The sequence below is a fragment of the Dipodomys merriami genome, unplaced genomic scaffold (genome assembly GCF_024711535.1).
Source record: "Dipodomys merriami isolate MVZ:Mamm:240054 unplaced genomic scaffold, mDipMer1.0.p SCAF_13, whole genome shotgun sequence".
Classification (NCBI taxonomy): Eukaryota; Metazoa; Chordata; class Mammalia; order Rodentia; family Heteromyidae; genus Dipodomys; species Dipodomys merriami.
Window position 1 is genome coordinate 23,288,376 of NW_027202604.1, and position 23,098 is coordinate 23,311,473.

The 23,098-nt window shown below is 38.9% G+C and overlaps 1 protein-coding gene across 21 annotated transcripts in view; it reads right to left on the reverse strand.

The window, feature by feature from the left end:
- The window catches only part of Magi1 (membrane associated guanylate kinase, WW and PDZ domain containing 1), a 551,837-nt gene that overhangs the window by 83,651 nt on the left and 445,088 nt on the right, over positions 1-23,098 (reverse strand). For 9 of the 21 annotated variants that reach the window (XM_070018902.1, XM_070018905.1, XM_070018898.1 and 6 more), the window contains 4 exons: positions 18,283-18,484; positions 12,321-12,403; positions 7,691-7,729; positions 1,498-1,555 (listed from right to left, as the gene is read on the reverse strand). In XM_070018902.1, coding sequence (XP_069875003.1) covers positions 1,498-1,555; positions 7,691-7,729; positions 12,321-12,403; positions 18,283-18,484 — 382 coding nt within the window. The remainder of the gene's footprint in view (positions 1-1,497; positions 1,556-7,690; positions 7,730-12,320; positions 12,404-18,282; positions 18,485-23,098) is intronic. The other 12 variants (XM_070018908.1, XM_070018909.1, XM_070018906.1 and 9 more) reach the window with 2 other exon arrangements.

The following is a 23,098-nucleotide window of genomic DNA, read 5'->3' on the forward strand; positions in this document are numbered from 1 at the left end:
ATACTTAGAAAAACAATGGCTCATTAGACATTTAGGGACATAATTATAATCTGATTATGTAGAGCTCTAAAATCAAGCTTTCCTTTTCTAAGACAAATTTATCAAACAGCATAGATAGACTGATTCTCCTTAATTCATATTAAAGAAATACTTATTTAGTTTTTAATTCTTATAGGCATTTTCAATGTAAGAAAGTCTTCTATTAACATCAATGAGACTCAAGTATTACAAGGCACAGACTTCTAAGACATTGAAGGGTAGGATAATCCCTTGCCCCTCAAATACCAAATGTCTCCTGTCACCAACACATTTGTTCCCCGTTTCTCTCCTTACTATGTGCACAGTCTAGGTGAGTGACAGTTTGAAAATGAGTCCCAAGTAGCAAAACTTCACTGTGACTGAAAAAAAAAAAAGATAATCTGCAGGACTGGGAAAGGAAATGCATTTGCTAGGGTCAGAGAAGTAACTTCACTTGCCTCTTTCATGGCCTAGATTGCCAACTGTTCTTGTTAGGTACAGAGAAAGCCACTTAGTGCTGGCTGAGGACACTTGCTGAATTGAACTAAAAAATTTTTATAGTAAGATGCTAAGTATTTCACAGTCTGGGATGTTTACATCATATGTTCATTTCACCAGGACATTATACAGAGGAATTTTTCATTGCCAGTAACACAAGGGAAAGAAAACATGCCTGTTATCTTTATTTGCATAAGCAGTAGATTATGCAAAATTGATAGAGTCTTGTTTTCTTTCAAAGGACATTTTATCCTTTTCAAGAAGAAAAGATACACAGCATATTTGTCCAGCATATTATCTTTTGGGCATTACTTTCTTTTAATATCATCTTACTAATCCATAACTCTCATGACAGGTGTACCTCATGCTGGAATAAAGTCCACAGTGAAGAGCTCAGGTTCAAACAGTAAACAGGACTACAAATGTAGTCCCCAGGAAGGGAGGGACAAAGAGATACAGAGGTTACACATCATGCGACTTTGCCTCCTTCTCCACTTCCTTCTTACTCTTGGTAACATTTCATCAATTATTAACATTGCTCAAGCATTTTTAGAATGTCAGAATGAATAAGTAATTACTGAGAAGTTCTGACCCGGGCATGACCAAAAAAAAAAAAAAGTAGGCCAAATACATACTTCTGAAAGTACATGATCCTCATTTATTTTCTCTATGGGATCTTGGCTTTTCTCATTCATTCCTTCAACTAGCTCTTACCAAGCATTTGCCATATGCCAGGACCATATTCTGTTTTGAACTATGGGAAGTAACCAAACAATATGAAATCTGCCCACTTGAATTTGCTAACATAATCTACTATCTTCAGATACACTGAGCATATTCTCATTCATTGAAATATTCATATTTTCATTATAAAATTAATTACAACATTATTTAGTACCTTGTCATGATAGCAAGCTTGCTATAGATGCAAATCATGCCATTAAAACAGAAAGAATGTAGAGATTATCAAAAAGCACTTACTCTACATAGTAGACACCATAGACAGGGTCTTCGATCTTTTCCCAACCAGCAGGCAGTTCTGAATAGAAAAACAAAATTTATAGCAAGGTAAGTGGATTCTTGAAGAGCCTGGACACTGTCAACAAGAGTATACAGAAAAAGGAAGGAAAGAAGGAAGGAAGGAAGGAAAGAAGGAAGGAAGGAAGGAAGGAAGGAAGGAAGGAAGGAAGGAAGGAAGGAAGGAAGGAAAGAAGGAAGGGAGGGAGGAAGGGAGAGAGGGAGGGAGGGAGGGAGAAAGGAAGGAAGGAAGGAAGAAAGGGAGGGAGGGAGGGAGGGAGGCTCATGAAAATGCCTGAAACCCAATTAAAACTGTGTATCTGAACCAAATGGAAGAGTATGTATCGTTATTAGTATTTCATTGTTGTTCAGTGTACTTTCTTATATGAAGAACAATATTTTATCTACTGGTGTTTTACTCTAGAAATAAAACTTAATAAAATGCAGTCCCAGCTGTCTTTATTTTTAACCAACTATTAAATTAGGTTTTATTAGAAATACTTAAAATTTGCCTGAAATGTCTAGCTCCTACCTTCAATATTTACACTTTTCTCATTTTGTTTCCACACTACCTTACTGCACAAGCAAAACTAGATGAAAATTAATGTTTCTTACTTATTTTCAATACAATAGTCCTGTTTTGCTTTCCCTGGAAGAAAATTAAATCTGCATCTGATTTTCTCCTCTCTCCTAATTAAAATGCTACTGAGCAAATAAAATCCCACACAGAGGTAGGTTCTTCAGCTGCACACTTATATTATTCTGCTCCATATTTGAGCCAGTTCATCATCACTAGCATTTGACCTGCTCAAGCAAAACCCAGGCCAAGCATGGTGCATAGCTGTAATCCCAGCTATAACTAGGTAATAACAATTATAGTCTGAGGCTAGCCTAGGCAAAAAAACAAATATGAAACCCTACCTGAAAAATTACTAAAGCAAAAAAGGGTACAAAGGTGGCTCAAGTGGTAGAGCAGCTATAATAATAGCGAGTGTAAAACTTTGAGTTCAGATCTTAGTATTACTGGGTATGGGAGGATTTCTGCATCTTTAGGAGACTCAGCTATGCTACACTGGATTTTACTTCCTAAGGGTTCCTATGAAAGGGTGGAACTTGATTTGTTAAGTAGGCAATTACAAGTTTTGTTACAAGGATCTATTACTTTTTTCCACTATGAAACAAGCACCTAGGTTGTTGTTTGTGTCATCAAACAGTCCTTTCAGAGAGCAGCAATTACACAATTTGATTCAGAAGCAGTTAAAGCAGGCTTGAATACTACTGTACTCCAAAGAGAATCATTATTCCTAGTGGCCATTATTAAGAGCAAATTGAATGGAACACCACAAACACTTGCAAGAAATATTGTTTTGAAACTTTATTTTTAATTCAAGGAATCATGTGATCAGGACTGTCGAATCAGTGTAGGGCTCAGATATGTCACGAACAGTCCCAGAGTGAGAGGGTGGTTCCCATGATCATAAAAACATACCAATACATGCAGTCTAGAAAACACTCAAAGGTTGTGCTTTGCTTGGAAGTGGCTGTATAATGAGATACTAATTTCATGGGATTTCTTCCACATTACTTATTTGCAAGCAGAGACACATTTTCTCTTTTCTTTCTACTTTTGTTAAACCCACTTAACAATTTTTAAAGAAGTTTTTTTTTTTAATTCAGGAGACACCAGCTACTAAAATGCAAGGCAGGTCCAATAATCAGACATTGACACAACTTGGCATTTTTATATATGGAGTTCTTGTGGACCGACACAAATCAAATGCCTGGGAAATGGTTTCTCCTTACAAAGCTGGAAATTACCATTTAAATGAAAATGAACCAGGAAAATATTTCCAAAGAGTTGAGAAACTGAAGATTAAAAAAATGCAAATAGGAGCAAGAGTAACAGGGGGTAGAAGAATGGGAGAGTGCAAAGGACCATATCATGATTAAACAAGTCAGACCTCTTTCCAAAATGTGCAACCAGAAGTATTTGCCCTGATTATCTTTCCATAAAATGGGGGAAATATCCATTTGTTTATATAACAGACATTTATTGAATGCTCACTATTTACCTGATGAGGTGTTAAACATGGGGACCCAAGGTTAAATGTAAGTGTACTGTGGGTAAAAATACAGCGACATGGCACATGCTTAGATGGAGGCCCAATGATGCCATAAGAAGCCAACTCTACTTTGACCTGTTACCTTGTCAACCACTTAGGGGTTCTGGGCTTGAGAAATGAGAGTATTAAGAATGGTATTTCTGGATATTTCCCCATTTAAACCCTTCTGGAACAGATGAAACAACTTTCCCAGTTTTTCAAGTTAAAAGTCATTTTGAACTGAAAAGATAAAAATTTCTTGCCTCCAATATGGTGATTAACTTAATAACAGGAATTAGTCTCCTAATGCTTAAAATAGAAATGGGTCATCGATTTGAAAAAAAAAAAAGGGGGTGGGGATGGGGGGGGGGAGGGTGTTTGTCCTAGAATTTGCCATTTGGTTCTAAGAAGCTAATAATGGCAGAAAATATTTAAGCTCAGAAAGAGGTATTATAGCTTTAATAAAAATAAACATAGCTAAACACCCAATACCGCATGTCTAATCAGGAAAGAAATAAGATTATATAACCAATTATGGAACTCAGAAGGAACTGAGACCCTTCTAGAACATCTGGGACTGAACATTACCTACCACTAAGACTGACTGACCTGTGGCTTTAAAAAAAAATTATTTTATTGTAAAGATGCTGTCCAGAGGGGTTACAGTTACATGAGTAAGGCAATGAGTTCATTACTTGTCCAGCACTGTTACCCCTTCCCTGTTGTTGTCCCATTATCCCTTCCCTCCCTCCCCTCCACACTCCTCCCACCCCATCTCACCCCTGCCTGGAAAAAAAACCATACTAAGTGAAGTAAGCCAGTCCCAAAGAAATTTAGGTCCCATGGTTTCCTTATTTGCAATAATTAGTATACATAAAGGATAATCTTATAAGATGAGCTGAAAAGCTCAAAAGCTATGTATATATGTCCACATAACATGATGCTATGTAAAATGAACCCCAAGACACAAGAGGTCTGTCTTTGTTGTTATTGTTTTAAATGTACTATGTGATTTTTTTTTGTTTTCTTTGTATATTCTTCCTCATATGGAATATCCCCCGTTGTCACTGTCCTTGATTTTGGTATTCTGCATCTTGTATATACATTTGTCTAATCTGGGGAGGGGAAGGGGAGTAACGAAATACTGAAACAAGGACTACAGGATGACCCACTATAACAAGGATACCCACAGGACAATATATTGGCAACAAACTGCCTTGTGGCTTTAAGCTGGTAGCTTAACTTCTCTGAACTGAGTTACTGCAAAGGTCAACAGTGGATTAAATGTTCTGGTTCAGAGACTCACTCTTTTATCTCTGCCTCCCCCAACAGACTCCACTCCCTCCAGGACCCTGTAGTTCCTGAAGAAGGTTGTGCAGGGGTGTTTAGGTTCAAGGGATGGTTCTGTAGAACACATGACAAAAATCTACAAATCACAAGTGTGCACTGCCCAAACCGAAGAATTCAGAATAACACTCTATCACTGAATGATGTATGTTCAACATGCACAGCAACCATCCACACCGCCTAGAGGCAGGTTAGAGAAAGATTCCTTCTAGCATCTGGATCTATGTTCACTGAAAACCCAAAAATTCCTTTTGCTTGAAATTAAGCCCCTTTTATTAAGAAAATTCTGTCCAAAAAAAAATCTGGAGTAAATGCAAGAGAAGTATGTATGTATGTATGTGCATATACAGTCCTCTTTATACAGAAGACTGGGGCAGGCCAAAATGGACTGTCATATCTACTCTACCTACAGGAACATATTTGGGTTTTTTTCTACAAAACAACACACTCCTCTTTTGTCTCATGTTAAAGGGATCAAGAGAGGTATAATGCTGCCATGTGATAATCACAAGGATAGGTAATGCATTCACTTTCACTAGGTCTCAGAAGTACCAGGGGAGTCAAGGAGAAGGTGGACCAACTTGCCATGGTCGTAGAGCCAATAACTAGGGAGCCAGGAAGTGGGGGAGCCAGAAAGTAGGAAAGCCAGACTGTCTAATATGACCCCTGAGACAGCTCCACAACAGAACCTAATCCACCTCCCAATTACAACTACTACTTTAACAAGGGGCATTATGTAGCATTAGAAGTCATTTTCCACCATCATTAACACTACAGGGAAGTTCCCACAGTTACATGAGGGAAACTACAGAAATGTCTTTTTCAAATTTCTGCACTGTAACTTGCACAAAGCAATTAAGGATGTGTGCCTGTTCATAGCTGTACTATCTACCCCGCCATTGCCACTGAGGGGCAGACATCCACATGTATTATTTACGTATCCAGAATGGTTGAAACTGGTTTAACAAATAAGACAGTCATTTTGTATATAGAAGACTTAGTTCTTTTTCCAATCACTTTATCTAGTATCAATAAATCCTTTTATTAAAATATAGTATCACTAAATCACTTTTTTCCTCTCCTAAATAATACTAGTTTCAAACTGTCTCAGAACAAAAATGAACTGTGTTATAACTCAAGTGGTAGAGTACTTGCCTGCCATGAATAAGACCCTGGGTTCAATCCCTAGTATTGAAAAACACCAAAGAAAGGAACAAAGGGAAGAAGGGAGAGGGGGGAAAAGAAAGAAAGAAAGAAGGAAAGAAAGAAAGAAAGAAAGAAGAAACAAACTAAGAAAGAAAGAGAGAAAGGAAAGAAGAAAGAGAAAGAAAGAGAGAAAGAAAGAGAGAAAGAGAGAAAGAAAGAAGAAAGAAAGAAAGAAAGAAAGAAAGAAAGAAAGAAAGAAAGAAAGAAAGAAAGAAAGAAAGAAAGAAAGAAAGAAAGTCAGCTGGCTGGCCGGCCTCAATAGTTTTCAAATAGGAGCATATGTCAATTATAACAGGATATTTTCCAAACATGAAGAGAAACAGAACTAAATTCTATATTAGAATTATCAACCCAAATTGCTTTTATCTATATAACAAAAGAAAACCAAATGAAAATAATAGCCTATATTAAATATATTTTTAGATCATAAGACAATTTGAAAAATTTCCAGGATTCAATAATCTTGAGGACAGTTCCACTCATATTAATGTCAACCTTGTACTTAAAAATAGGTTTGGCCAATTTTCTACTAGCTAAGGATTACATCTGCAATTGAGCTGAAATTTGTACTTTTTTATTGAGCTCTCAATGGATGTATGAGATGGAATGCAAAGTAATTTTAATATTGTTCAAATCTGAACATAGGAACTTAAACGGAATATAATCAAATATATTCCAACAGCAAAGATAAAAAAGTTTGGTATTATGTAAGCAAATTATTCTAAACCACAAAAGCTATCACAGTCAAGATGAGACTTACATTGATACATAGCCTCTCAGCGAGATGGCACAAATACATACTGCATACATCCCAAAACATTCACCACAATGATAAGATCAGCAATCTGAGGTCCATGACTTAATAATAATAATAACAATAATAATACAACCAGAAGACTCAGTAACTATTCATCATTGAAATTATTTTGTTGTAACTACCTCTACAACAATCATAAATTCAATTCAACTTGTGGGGTTTTGTTTTTTTCTACACTAAACAAATAAAGCAATGAGGCTGAATCAGGTTACATGAAAGTTCAAAGGTCACAACTTAGTTCTTTCCCCATCCTCAATTTACAAGACTCTTGGCCAATTTGCTCATTTCTTAATTCCAACTTCAAATTCACTCACACTCTTTCTTTGTAGACAACATGCGTATAACTTACATGATGGCTATAGGTGAACACATGAGTGGTAAAGTGTAAATTCAAGAAACAGAAGGATTAGTTGGGCATGGTAATGCATGCCTATTCTCTCAGCTACTCAGGAGACAAGGTAAAAGGGTCCTACTCCAAGGCCTTCTGGGCAAAAGTGGAAGACCCTATCTGAAAAACAAACTAACAAAAGCAGAGAGGACCATGGGCATGGCTAAAGTATTAAAGAGTGCTTGCTTAGTTAAGTGTGAAGCCCGTACTGCTGAGGGGTGATGGGAAGAAAACAGCTGGATTAAACAACCCAACATGCAAGGTGGTCATGCAGAGCAAGGCAGAAAGAACATTTACCTAGTTCACTGTCCAGCTCCTCGGTGTGTACCCCTTCTTCTCCAAAGGAATAGAGGGAAGGAGACAGAAAAGAAAGAAGAAAAATTCAGACACCAGCACCAAGAAAGAAACTTCCCTCAGGAAAACAAAACAAAACAAAACAGCAGCAAACACATCACTTTTGTTCTGTCCTTACCTGCGTTGTGGTTTAATTTCATTGGCTTGGCTAGTAACCGGGCGACCTCAGTGTAAATCACAGAACAGTAGGAACTGGTATTGGCAAAATAATTATATGGCTCATTTCCTTGCATGTCAAAATAGGGTTTGGTTGGTTATAAAAGATGACAAATACCTTTGTGGTCTCAATGTTCTTAAGAGGGAAGTCACTTATTTCAGACCTTATTTGCAGCAAACAAAGCTGTTAGACCTTTCAATGTTAGTTCTTTTAATCCTCCCATAATCCGCTCATCGGAGAGGCAATTACACTCACAATTAAAGCATTACTTCACTTATAAGTAATAACTGCAGCTTGGAAAATGGAAGGCGAGGATGAATGGAGAAAGCAGATTGTTTAATGAGCTCAATGTCTTTTCAAATAGAAGCTGCAAAGATGAATTGTCCTTGGTGATGGGCATCAAGGAAGCGGGGCTGGAAGGCTACGCCGAAGGGGCAGAGAGCATTGCTTTTTGTGGTTATTTGTATGTGAACATTCTAAGTCAAATGGCTCAGAAACAGTAGAATAAAAAAAAATGTTCTCAATGATTTCAGCAAGCAAAACAAGCCAAAATCCTTTCTATTCTTGACCTCTGCTGGCTGCCAGTAAAAAACATTTCATTAGTACTCAGAAGAGAGCATGGTGCAAGCACATGACATCATTGCATACATAAAGTCTCCCCAGTTCCACAGCAAGTGGCTCTTGTACCCACTTGAAACCTCAAAAACACAGGGACCACAGGGTCCGACCTGTTCTCACCACTGTGGCACATCCTGTACCCAGAGTAGCTCCCGGAACACGGGAAGGCCCTTCAATTAACTCATAGCTCCAATTAACTCCTCTCCAAAAAGCTGGAAGAAGAGCTGTTGTAGCTCAAGCAGTAGAGTCCGCCTTGAGGGAAAAGGCTTAGGGACAGCACCTAGGGCTTGAATTCAAGCAGTCCTAGTACTGGTACAAAAGCAACAACAACAACAAACTATGGAGATGCCCACAGTGTGGACTGATATTGTTTCTTTAATGGGGCTATTTGGTTTATCCAAAAGCACTGGTGGAAATTGCCCGCATGAGGGTTGGTGAATAATATCTACGGGAAGGTTCTTACTTTTTTTTTTCTTCAATCATTAAGTTACTGAGATCATCATGCTGAGTGGCAGAGATCTCAAAGGAGCAGACTTTCTCCAAGTCCAAAGGTGCGAGTCTAAAGCTAAGAGACGTAAAGTTAACCCTGTAGTGAATTCTCTAAAGAAAATTCACTGCAGAGCTGGGAAGGTGGCTCAGTGGTAAAGCGCTTGCCTTGCATGCATGAGGCCCTGGGTTCGATTCCTCAGTACCACATAAGCAAAAAGAAAAAAAGCCGGAAGTGGCGCTGTGGCTCAAGTGGTAGAGTGCTAGCCTTGAGCTGAAGAGCTGAGGGACAGCGCCCAGGCCCAGAGTTCAGGCCCCATGACCGGACCCCCCAAAAAAAGAAAAAGAAAATTCACTGAAGAGTGACCTTGTCTGATCTGAAAGTAAGACCCTAGAGAAGGTCTCCCAGCTGAAATCTGAAGGAAAGATCTGCAAATTTAACAAAAAGACTGGTGAAAAAATGACCAGAATTGCTTTCTGAGAACAGGGCTTCCTGTCTGTTGATTCACTGCAGTATCTGAAGATCCTAGAGCACTTGGAACAGGTACGTGGTTGGTGAAATGGTAAGATCTATGTGAAAACAGCAGGTTAAGGAGCAGGCATGCACTGAACAGGCTGCAGAGTTACTGAGGGTTAGTCAGGGGGTCATATCAGCACATTCGAATTGAAGGGACATAGTTGTGAGTGCAGCAGAAGGAGGAGGCAGGTAAAGGTCCAGGTGGGAAGTAGGTCTGGCCTAGGGAGAAAAGCACAGGTGGTGAAGAAAACATGGAATGGATTTCAGTAGGAGGCCAAATAAATTCAGACCAAGGGACTCTAGAGTCTACAGGAATTTACCCTCCATGGTGACTGGGAAGTGTAGGAAAGACTTTGGGGCGTGGGGATGATCGTTAGTTTGCTTTTAATCAGAGAATTTGAAGCATGTTTGAGTTGGGATGCGAATGTTTGTCTGGAGCTCAAAGGCAAGGTCAGAGTCTTCTAATAAAGCTAGACACTGAGCAATGATCAAAAGGGTAATTAATATACTGAAGATCACAGTTCCAAACTAGGTCATTATTTCTTTTTTAAGAGAGCCAAAAGAGGATACAACATCTTTACAATAACTAAGTATAACACTGTTACATCCCAAGTGCTTATGAACTACAGAGCATAGAAAGAAACAGAGCAAACTAGGGATGTGGCTCCATGGGGAGTGTATTTGCCTTGCACGTGAGGGGACACAGGTTCAATCCCCAGCACTACAAAACCAAAAAAACACTTAAAAAACCAGGGACAATATTTGTGAAGCAGTAAATGTTTCCCTGATTTGTGACATAATAGAAACAACATGAGGCAGCTTTGTGTTAATAGATGCTTGCCATATCTGGGTATGTATTTCATGCTATATGTGTACAGACACACAGACATATACACATAGCTTCTATTAGTAACATATTAATTCTAATGTTAATGGGATGATTACTAAACTAACTACATTTGGTATGAATATATACTTTACCCTAAAGGAAATAACAAATCCTAAGAATTCTAACAGTGAAAAATTAGTAATTCTTGGTCATGAAAACATTCAGTAACTTCAGTTTTTAATGCTTTTGCTCCAATAACAGTTTTTCTCCGCAAAAGCTCCTGTTGTCTCCTTCATCTATATAATCATGTTAGCAGGCATCTTCATAGAGTCCCAGTTTTCTTAGAATGAATATTGATATCAAAGACTCTATGATAGGTAGTATGGGTACCTGAACCAGTCGGGTGCTGGTGGCTCATAACTTTGATCCGAACTACTCAGGAGGCTTAGATCTGAGGATCTTAGCTTGGAGCCAGTTTGGGCAGACAAATCCTGAGAGACTCTTATCTCCAATTAACTAATTGGATTAACTAAAATTAATAAAAAATTAATTAATTAAATGTGGAGATCTGGTTCATGTGGTAGCATCCCAGCCTTAATTAAAAGAGGCAAGTGAGAGCATGAAGTCCTGAGTTTAAGCGTTGAGCAAAATGGCTAAGGGAGAGCACAATACCTCAAGTTCAAGCCCCAGTATTGGCACCAAAAAAGGAAAAGACCAAAAAAAGAAAGAAGAGCCCTTGGACTGCCCTTAAAATTCAATCATCAAATAAAGATTGTTCCATTCTGCAAAGTTTTATGGTTAAATTATTTCCCAATCTTGGAAAATTGGTTACCCATATATTAAATCTGAATAATTGAAATAGTCTGTGATTCCCTGAGCCTGTGAAACAAAAGAACAGATCTTGCAACAGCTCCCCTCCAGCAGTGGGTCCAGGCAGCCCAAAATCGAATGAGTATCTTAACTTTGGACATGCGTTTCTACTTGAAGTTGTTCAAATAAACATGAACACAATATGTTCACTCCATGCAAGCTACAAACCATGTACAAAGGGGGTACCTTGGAGCACAAAGTTTAAACAGGATATACTTTAAAATACTGGCTTGTATTTTTAAACCTCCCATTTCCATATACATACACAACAATTCTTCAAGAGAAATTAATAATGTTTATCTTACAGGAAAATATGGATTCCATAATTATACTACTAATTCAAATGTCAGAAATGAATAATGAACAGCAGAGCAAGCCATTTTCCTTTTAATAAGTCCACAAGACTGCAATTTTAGCAGAATTTGGGATAGATTCCAGTGGACTGTTGAAAAGGAATGTGCTTGCTGGGTCTTACTTTTTCAAGATGGAGAAATAACTAGAATCACCAATGCCTGGATATAAACATCTCCAACAAAAACTCTTAGAGACAGTTAATTTGTTCCCAGGATGAACAGGCAAGGTGAAGGAATTATTAACATCTCAACTCTTCCTTAAAACAGAAATCATGGTATCTGATGTTACACAGCTATCCCCCGCATGTCAAGATCTACTTCTGCTGTTCCCAAATTTGTGAAACAAAAAATGTCCTCTTGACTTTTATAATGTAAAGTTGGGGGTCTGAATGACCACAGCATCCCTGATTTCTCTATTTCTAGACACTTAGTCTTTCTCAAGTACCCAAAGGCAGAGAAGATACAATCCACTTGTGAATAGCTCTGTTCTGCTCTATTTGAGCTCAGGTTCTATTGCCAATGGAGATTCTGGTGTGTGCCCAGGCCTACATGTAAAGCAATTGTTCTCCAACTATTCTACCAGATTTTTTTTTTTACTAACCTTTGTAAACTGAAGTGCCTTTTTTAGAAACTGTTACCACCTACAAATTCAATGGTAAAAACCAATCTGCCTTCCTACCGTCTACATTTTCACATATAAATAACCCTCTAACTCACTGAACCAGCACCTTCCTAATCCTTACCATCGTCTTCACATTCTTCCAGAGGTTTCTGCTGCTTGTTCAGGCACCGAGGGTCTAACCAAGATGTTGTTTTCGTGTTATGGCTACAATCCAAAAACAAAAAGAAGTTGGGTTAAAAAGAAAGAAAAAAGTTAATGACCGAATTACGCACATTTGAATATTAGTTCCCTCAACCAAAGCGAGGATATTTTCCAACAAACCCAACCTACAAAAATAGAGTTTGAACTGATACAATAGCTAAGACAGGTCTCAGTGAGGCATTTTTCATATCTAAGTCATCAACATTTGATGTCTAAGAGCTTAAAATACAAGCTTTAGTTTGAGAAAATTAGGGAGAAATGACATGCTCTGCTCATATTGTCTATTGGCCAACACTTGCTTTTACTATTAGCCTTCTCACTACCAAGGAAAAATTTCTGCCTTAAATTTGCCTATGCCTGAAATCTTGGATGTTGAAATTCACAAGGAAGATGGTGATTTCACCCACTGTATTATATGTAAACATTATGGTGGCAGTGTGAAACTACCTCAATTCGTGGATGTGACTCAAACCTACTAATATATCTCATTCATCACAGCATCCTAAATCATACTGCTCCTGAACCGAATGTGGCCCATGATGACCAGTCAATCACAAATAGAACCCAGAGGCTTCCCCAAGAACAAGCTGGAGGAAGCGAAGCCTGCCACACCCCTGCCTCTTGCTGGAGCCAGTCAAGCTCACACAAAGTGATCCCACAGTAACCCAGGCCTTTGAGTAGAGACTGACAGACACTGACAAGGATCTTGTCCTTCAGTTCTGTCAGGAATGTTACAGGCATGGCTGGAAGAAGTCATTTCTGCTTCTCTAAGCCAATGAACAACCTTGGGACACAATTCAGTTTGAACCCCCTATCCCCAGTACAGTGCAAGTAAGCACTCTAGTAACTCTGGCTACAAACCAGAAATTAAAACAAAAAAATATTATTTGGGGCCATACGAAGCATTGAACTCAGGACTGCATACTTGTTAGGTAGGGACTTTACTGATGAGCTACACCTATCTTTTTCGTGTGTTGGTTTACTTTTGAGATATAAAATTTTTATTTTATGCTCAGGCTGGTCTAGAATGCAATGCCTCAATTACTGATGCTCCTTGAAGCTGGGGGTGACAAGCAGGTGTCACCAGGCCCAGCCATTTATTGAGAAGGAGTCTAAAAAAATGTTTTGTTTTGGTTTTTTTTTGGCCTTGGCCTCAGAAGGCGCCACTTTGATTACTACCCAAGTGGTTAAGATTACAGATTTGAGTCACTGTGACTTGAATTAAAAGTGTAGGCAGTAACCTAGTGTTTTTCCCCCAAGTTTGAAGTTCAGCTGTAGCTAGGGGTAGGAATGAAAGATTTTTGAAGTATTTCACTAAAGTATTTAAATCTCTAAATTCAGATTTACTGGTGACAAATTTTCCTAGTTTTGTTTTGTTTTTTCATCTATGAGTGTTTGGACTTTCTCTTCAATCTAAAGAATATTTTCTGTGGGCTGAGAACATTGGCTTAATTTTTCTTTCAGCACCTGAAAAATACTTTGTCACTTCCTTCCATCCTCTGCCATTTCTCAAAAGTGAGCTGTCATCTGACCTCTTTTACTCACACACAAGGTGGCATTTGAATGTTTTTTTGAATGTTGAATGTTTTTTTTTTTTGTTTCTGATTTTCACAGTGCAGTTTCTTTTAGTTCATTCATCTTGTTTCTTATCTCTTTAATTTTATTTCTTTTGTCAAATCTGGGAATTTTCAAGTATTAGTTCTTTCATTTTTCTCACTTAAAATTTTTTTTGTCATTCTCCTCAGATTCTGATGACAAATGTTAAATATTTTCTTATTAACTAAAAACCCCAATTTTTCCGTGTTGTTCAGATTGAGTAATTTTATTTTCTATCTCTAAGTTAATTCCTTTCCTGTTCCCTTCCATTCTATTCTTAAACATTTGGATATTGTTGAATCCATCTAGTAAGCTCTTTATTTTATGCTGTTTTTTTAGTTCATTTTTTTTCCTTGCTATTTTTTGTCCTTTATTATCTCCTACTGCTTTGCTGAGGCTTTATTTTTGGCTGATCTTTTTTACCTACTTGTTTCAAGAAAACTTATAGTTGTTCAATGGAGTATTTTTTATAATGGCTGCTTTTAGTTTCATTTTACTTTATTTTACCTTTTGAGACAAGGTCTTGCTACATAGCCCAAGCTGGCCTCAAACTCAAGATCCTTCTGTCTCAGCCTCCAAGTGCTGGGAATGCAGGTGTACCCCATCACACCTGACTATAACGAATGTTTTGAAAATCTTCACTAGACAATTGAACATTCTGTCATCTTTATGTTAGTATCTATTGACTTGTTTCTCTCACCCAATTTTAGATCTTCGTGGTTCTCAGTAAAACAGACTTTTTAAAAAAAGTAACCTGAACATTTTGGGTATTACATTACAGACTGTTATTTAAATTTTTAATTAGATGGCTGCCCCTGAAATTCCTTCAAAAAAAAGGGGGGGGTTCCTCCTGGCTTTGATTGATTCTATAGAGGAAGTAGGTAAACCAGCTCCCTCAGCTTTAATAGCCACGTGTCTGGGAGCTGGTAAAAATCTCACTACTGATCCCCACTGGGGTTGCTACTCCCCAGGAAGACGGTGAACTCCACCTCATGACGGAAGTGAGCATCCTGCCTCTTCTTATCCTCTTTGAACATGGCAGGGGAACCATGCATCTGTCCACGGGATGGACATGGAGATCCAGACTTCCTCACGGCTTTCACCTTACTCAAAGCAAAGCACTCATTTTGCATTCAGTCTTTCTGACAGCACTGGGTAGCAAAGGTTTGGGCACCCTGTCAAGGGGAAAGGCCCAGCCTCCCACATGACTTTGTCAGAGCAGGAGGAAGACCAAAGGCTGTTTCTGAGTTATGAGCTGGAGTCTAAGAGCTGCTCGATGAGAGTCCTGGCACATGGGATGCTTTCCTCCTGATGCCTTGACGAGGGAAACTAAGTTTTCCTTAGGACTTGTTGTGTCTTATCCACGGGCATTTTTGGATTGCTCCAAGCCTGATATAAATGAAGTAAAAAGAAAACCCCAGAAATGGTTCCCCTGGCCGTCCTTTGCTTCCTAGGTGGGGAGGCCCTGTGCTTGATTTGCTTCTCCTTTCAAAGGCCCTCAGATTTGTTTTCTACACAATGTCCAAGGTTCCTGGGGCCATTTTGGATTTTTTTCATACTAGTATTTTAGATATTTCCAAAACTGTAAAACATACACAAAACAAATTCTAGTTTAACTTGCTATTCAATGTAAGAGCTCCAAGAAGATATTTTTCTGAATGAAAAACACTTGAAAACTCAGTAACCAGCAAATATTTATGCTACCACATAAATGCTGTGTATTTGTCTTTCCTCCTCCTCTTCCTTTTCTTCCTTCTCCTCCTTACTACTACTCCTACTACTCCTACTATTATTGCTAGAGATTGGACCCAGCACATCATGTATATCAGGTGAGGTCTTTCTGCTGAGCTATGACCCCAGCCAAAAATGCTATGTAGAGTTAGTATCTATGAGATTAGAAATTTAAGTGAAGAACAAATTCATGCTTGTCACAGGCCACATTTTCACTTCACTTTCTGAACATTAGACCAATGAAGACACTGGCTTCTCACCAAGTAAAAGCTAAATTCTAGTAAGAAAAAGAGGTATCTAGTGTTATTTGTGAGGCTAGCTTATCCCTAACCGTTAGCATATCCAATGTCTAATTCAGACTTCAGTGAAATTACAGGTATATTCTTATCCACAGATTTGAGTTCACACATTATTCTGTATCAAGAATGCTTCTATTATACTTTCCTTTTCTCAGCACAATTCTTCTTAATGGACATAATTTTGAAGGCAATTTGTAACAAAAGCAAAGCACAGAATTCTGGGCTTATCGCTGACACTCAGTTTTCCTCTAACAATGCTCAAATTCCTCTGTAATAACTGCAGTAACGAAAACGGTAAGAGAAGCAGGAATGACTAATTACTGCTGGCCCAAGTCCTTCACAGGATCATCTCCTCTCTTCTCACCACTATGTGACAAGATAAGCGTGTAGTACCCTCATCTCCTTCTCTTACAGACAGGGAAACTCAGTTCCCAACTGATAAGTCCACAAGTAGTAAGTGGAGCCAATAGTGTGACCTTTCAGGTCAATCACTGCACTTTTCTGACTCCCAGAAAAAGTTATCTTTCCTATCTCTCTCTCTCTCTCTCTCTCTGTGTGTGTGTGTGTGTGTGTGTGTGTGTGTGTGTGTGTGTGTGTGTGTGTTAGTCCTGGAGCTTAAACTCAACTCAGGGCCTGGGCACTGTTCCCTTTTTGCTCAAGGTTAGAACTCTACCACTTGAGCCATGGCTCTATTTCTAGCTTTTAGCTGGTTAATTGTGTTAGCATCAAAAATTGCATAGACTGGCCCTTCTCTGACTGGGAACTCACAGAGCTCAGACTTCCCCCTAGGTGGTGTGTTCCCAAAGAGGCTGTCCTAAGCTCTATGCCTTTCTAGTCAATCCCAATCGGTTAGAGAGAAATTATGTTTTCTCATTTTCATTCTTTATATGATACATATAAAAAATATGTTATATAATAATTCCTTAAGATACTTCCAAACCTTTTCACAGAAACACATGTATATCTCTGCTACATAATGTATTGTGTCTAGACATGAATTTATTTACTCATTTATTAATTTTTAGTGCTGGTACTAGGGCTTGAACTCAGGGTCTTGTGCTCTCATTTGGCTTTTTACTCAAGGTAGGCATTCTACCACTTGAGTCACAGCTCTACTTCTGGCTTTTTGCTGGTTAATTAGAGATAAGAGTCTCATAGACTTTCAGCATGGGCTGGCTATGAACCATGATCCTCAGATCTCAACCTCCTGAGTAGCTAAGATCACAGGCATGAGTCACCAGCACCTGACTCCAAATCATCTATACTACAGAAGTGAGATTCTTCCTATACTCCTCTACAATGTCCTCTCTTGTTTTTGTCTCCATAGTAGTAGACTGTCAATTTCATTCTATGGAAGGGATAATAAACATACATATGAGTTTACTTTATTTTGCTTTATTTTAGTTATTACATGTTGGAGATGGAACCTAGTTGCTTGTACTATTAAGTTTAAATGTTTTAATTAGCTTTGTGTCTCTTTTTTGGATCCATAAAAAAGGGCAAATCTCAATGATAACCGAGTCAAAGCAGTGTTTCTGTTCCTTGAAAGCCACAATACAATGAAAAGAGGAGCCAGACTTGAAAAAAAAAGTCTGTGAATCACAAATACAGTAATGGAATTAATTGTATCCACAATATATGAAGAAATCTGAAAACACAACTGTAAAAAAAAAATCACAACCCAATGATGAAAAAAACCACACTGCTCCACAAGAAATGTACTCATTTGCCTTACTCATGTAACTGTAACCCTTCTGTACAGCAGCTTTACAATAAAATATTAAAAAGTAAAATAACAGAGAATAAAAAGGAATTTCTTATTTTAATGGTCAAATATAATACTTATATGTCCCAACTTAATTTATATACACTATGATTTACTTACTAACCCTTTAGGGAATTGCTAACCTTATCACTTTGAACTCTTCAGACTGAATAACTAGAATGAAATGGATAAATAAATACCTTTTGGATATAAGGCTCATTAAATCTTAGAAAAGAATCGCATCAGTGAGTGACCGGTTCTTTTAAATTTAAATTATACCCCTACCTGCTATAACAAATAAAAACACCGGAAAGGCAGAGAAAGAGAGAGAGAGAGAGAGAGAAAGAGACAGAGAGACAGAGACAGAGACAGAGACATAGAGAGAGAGAGACAGAGAGAGAAAGACAGAGAGAGACAGAGAGACAGAGATGGAGACAGAGAGACAGAGAGACAGAGAGAGAGATTTGAATAACAAGAATTGTATACTTTACTCTATAAAATAGACTTCTCCATTTTCGGTATAGGCCATCTCCCAGTTTTCAGGTAGAGGACCTAAATTATCCTCTGCAGAAAGAGGTAGGTACTGTGGGAACTTCTGAGAGGGGTCCGTGATGGGAGCAGCGACGATGCTACTATTCACAGGTGGGACTGTTGTTTCTTGGAGAATGTGCTCGTCCTGGTCACCAGAATCGGCTGTTTGATGAGATTGGGGAGTGGGGGGGGGGGGAGATGGGAGAGATATAGAGAAAGAAAATAAATACAGAGGCATTCAGAATCAAACTCCAAGCTTGGGACGTACTGGACAGATCTATCAGATCTATCTATGTTCACAATCCTTTATCTTTTCCTAACTGCTGCCCATTGGTTATGACTTCTATTTTATTTTATTGTATTTTTATTTATTTATTTATTTATTTTTTGGGTCCGGTCATGGGGCCTGAACTCTGGTCCTGGGCACTGTGTCTGAGCTCTTTAGCTCAAGGCTAGCGCTCTACCACTTGAGCCACAGAGCCACTTCCGTCTTTTTTTCTTTTTTGCTTATGTGGTGCTGGGGAATCGAACCCAAGGCCTCATGCATGCAAGGCAAGCGCTCTACCACTGAGCCATCTTCCCAGCCCGACTTCTATTTTATTTAGGCAAATATTCCTTACATCACCACCTGGCCTAGGAATGAACTCAGTGGTAGAGTGTATTCTTAGTGTGCTCAAGGCCCTGGATTTAATCCCCAGCACTAAAATTGAACAAAACACACCAACAGAATTATTTTACTTAAAGATAAGAAGAGAACATACCCAAATATAACACACAATTCTGGAAAAGTCAAAGAAGAACTCAATTAACAACTTAAACCCTAAAAACTCTTAAAAAGCAGGCAGGCCATCAAATAATACCATCGGTATTATTTGGTTTGTGACTCACCAAAATTCCAAGCTGTGGCATTTTTATGCATTTTCGGATGTTATTTAAAACAGTTTGGAAGACACTGGCAAAGATCAAAGACTGACAAATTAAGCTAGAAAGGATATAAAAGTTTAGGATATGGAGACAGCTATATCAGTGAGTCAGATTCGAGTCACTTTTGGAAAACCAAAGAGACTGTTCCTGTGAAAACCAAGACAGTTCTGAGCGTAGGAGGACTAATGTGACTTGGGTCTTACAAGATCCTGTGAGTGCCTGAATCTCCTTGCCTTCTTATTAACTGGAAACATCAGGGGTGATCTCACCAAAGTATCCACAAACAGTGCTGCTGACATTCTGGCTGAATTTTTATAGAGGCTGATGATATTAAATGTCAATCTCCAGGGGGCTTTGAAACATAATAATCAGGGGAGGCAGTGATTTTCTATCTCCACAGTAATTCTCCTGGAGACATTTCTGATGTAGTGAAAGCAGAGTAGAGAATAATAAAAGGCTGTTTTCAAAGCTGTCTCTGATGAGACGCTCCCAATGACACACAGGAGAACGAAGGTAATCTGAAAGTTGGACGGAGAATTTGCCGAGCCTGCAAAACAAGCATCTCAACCCAAACCCAGCTTCATGGAGGAGGCTAGCCTTGCCAGCAGAGGTTTTCTGTCCTGCATCTCTTCCTTCTTAGGCTTCTCTCAGTGTGGAAATTGTGCCCTCTCTTCCAGGTCTATGTGGAGGAAACCCACACTAAGCTACTTCTAGTCCCAGAGAACATGCTTTGTCAACAAGAAGTACTCCATCATTTTTGTCTTTGCAGTTGATTCAGGAGTAAGTGTGATATCTCAGGCAAAAGAAAAGGAGGTTTTGCTTGAACTACAGAGAAAGTGGTAGCCTCTTGATGTTGAGTTACTGAGCTGACAGTTTACACTTTCGTGTTTATGGCTTCCTGACATGGCTAGGCAAGACCTACTGAAGAAAGAAACCCATACAGAGAAAAGTAGAGAAGAAAAATAGAGAAAGTTGCTTATACCTACAATCAAGGCAACTCCTAAAAGCCACTTTTCTGCTTAGGCCAATAGAGTTTCACCACTTGCATCAGAAAACTAAGAATAATCAAAAGTTTGAAGGAATTATAAAGGAAATTAGGTCAAAATAAGAAACTTTTTTTGTTATTAGTACTGAGGTTCTAATTAAGAGCCTCAAGCTCTTGCTTGGCTTTTTTCACTCAAATGGCACTCTACCATTTGAGCCACAATTCCATTTCTGGCTTTTTGCTGGTTTTATTAGAGATAGAATCACATGCACTTTACTGCCTGGGCTGGCAGCTATGATCCTCAGATTTCAACCTCCTGGGTAGCTAGGAGGTTGGTAGCTATAAGCATGAGCTACCTGGTACTTGGCTAATTGTTTTGTTTTTATTTAACTGCATATGCCCTCTATAGGTTTTCTTTAAGATCAAACAAACCTTACAAACAATCTCATTTTCTCATTTTTCTTTTTTTCCCCCTAGTGCTGGGTATCAAACATACATGCTGGACAAATGCTCTACCAATGGATTCACACCCTAACCCAACAACCTCATTCTCTGAAAGGAAACACACAAAGTCCAACACTAAGAAGTTGAAGTAGACACAGGACAGACTCAAGAATTCACAGCCCCAGTCATGATACTGACTATGATACATGTTTGCATTAAAGGGGAAAAATTCTTTCATTTAATTTATGAAACATTTGCTATCACTTTCTTACTAAAGGATTCCCATAAATCACAGAGGATAGGTAGAAGGGGATGCTGGAGTGAGCCCAGATAAGGAGATGGAATGCCCAGTCTATCCATCCTTTAGTGGTGAAACGTGTGCTGGCCTTTAGCATTCTCAACTGTGGACCGGGAATGGAATATGCAAGTTGCTCATCTCTGAATGACACGTTATTCCTAGTAAATCAGAATCTTTCAAGCATTGAACCTCCTTCCGCACTCCCTCCCCAATGCACTTGGAGACTTTTGGAAGTGACTTTAAGAACATAAGCTTATGTTGGGGAAAAGAAAACCTTGAGGCTTATCTTAAATTGTCTATGCTCTCAGATTTACGTGCATCTCTTGCTGTGCACAAATCAGTCAAAATCACTGGGGCCTCTTAGAGCTGATAAAGCTGATTTAAAACACATTTTTGGGTCGGCATGGCAGCTCTGACAACACACTGGGTCTTTGTGATAGTGGAGACATGACGTGACCTCCCGACATATGCATAAAGAGCTTAAGGAGAAAGAAAAGAGCTCAGAAAAGGGCCTTCTACCCAGTACTAGAGAAACATTAGCCAAAGGAGTATTGTCTTTTAATATTCAAAACAATCCTTCAGCGTTGCCTACAAATGACACCCAAGAGTCAGTAAGCTAATGACCAGCAACAGGATGCTGAAAGGCAGAAAAGCCTAAAATTACAATTCAATAACCTTTTGATGTCTCTTGGATACAGTTAGTGGGAAAATCAGACTTTTCTGGTTATGGTGGTTTATTATATACTGACCAAACTATCCATAATAAACAAATGTTTACACAAAAGATTTTGTTTGTGTAAATAATTGTATACTCTGGCCAACTATACTCTGACTCAGCACACATAAAGAGTGTTCTCCCTCAGGGGGGCCCTTCTAACTCTGTATCTTTAGTGCAATCTGTAGATGCCTGTTCCATGGTCAGTGTTCAACAGCCAACCTTGCAGTGAGTTTCTGTTCATTGCTCAGAATCTGCCTGGATCATCGTCTGCAGAACAGAAGGGGAGGCTGTGTTCCTAGGACCGTGATGCCACTAGGCTCCCTGGCTTCTGTCTGCAGATACTCTGCATGCCATTTAGGCATATTATTTAGCACATAGCTCTTTCAAAATTGCCAAGATAGGAGCAAAAGATAGGAAGAGGTTATATAAAATATTCCTGGTAAAGATTGTTTTTGGTGGATACACTGCATTTCTACACTTGGATAATATTCCCATGCCTTTATCACAGTTGGCCTGACCAGAGTCAAGTCAGTAGCTGTTACTCTTATGGTCAAAGCCATGCTGGATTGCTACTTAAAGCACACCAGAGTGCTACACTCTTTGAGACACAGCTACCTTCACCCCCAGAGCATAAACTGGGTAGAGTTAATTACATGAGAGACTTCATATGAGTTAGTGTAGGACAGATGATCAGCTTTGTAGGCAAGAAGGTATTTCATTCATTCAACGCAGTCCTATATATTGAGGGTTTCTCATCACATACATGTATATCTCATAGCTATCTCTATCCTTTGGTCTATCTGCCTTTCCCCTTCCCTCTCTTGGCGCTACCACTGCTTCTCAGCATACCTTATTGGCCTTTCTGGTATGGATGTGGGAACTTGAAGGGCATAATCACGTGCCACATGACTTCACTTTCTGTTTTGTGCAGAAAACTAAGGATCACACTTATTTCAGCAATGTTATCTATCAGGCTAAATTTCAAGTGGGAATTAGAATGAGGTCAGATTTTCTAAGTCATGCTTTCTATTGGCAGAAATTTATGGCAGTTGGATTTAAGAAATGCAAACATCTGGACACTGGTGGCTCACTCCTATAATCCTAGCTACTCAGGAGGCAGAAATCTGCGGATTGTGGTTCAAAGCAGCCTGGGCAGGAAAGGCCATGAGACTCGTATCTCCAATAAACCACTAGAAAACCGGAAATGGCTCTGTGGCTCAAGTGGTAGAGCACTAGTCTTGAGCTGAAGAGCTGAGGGACAGCACTCAGGTCCAGAGTTCAAGTCCTATGACCAACAAAAAAAAGACCAAAAAAAAGAAGAAATGCAAATAGTCCTAGTGCCAGCTACTTCTACTTTCTTCTTGTTTTCTATTGAGAAATCTTCCTGGGGACCATGGACAGAGTCTT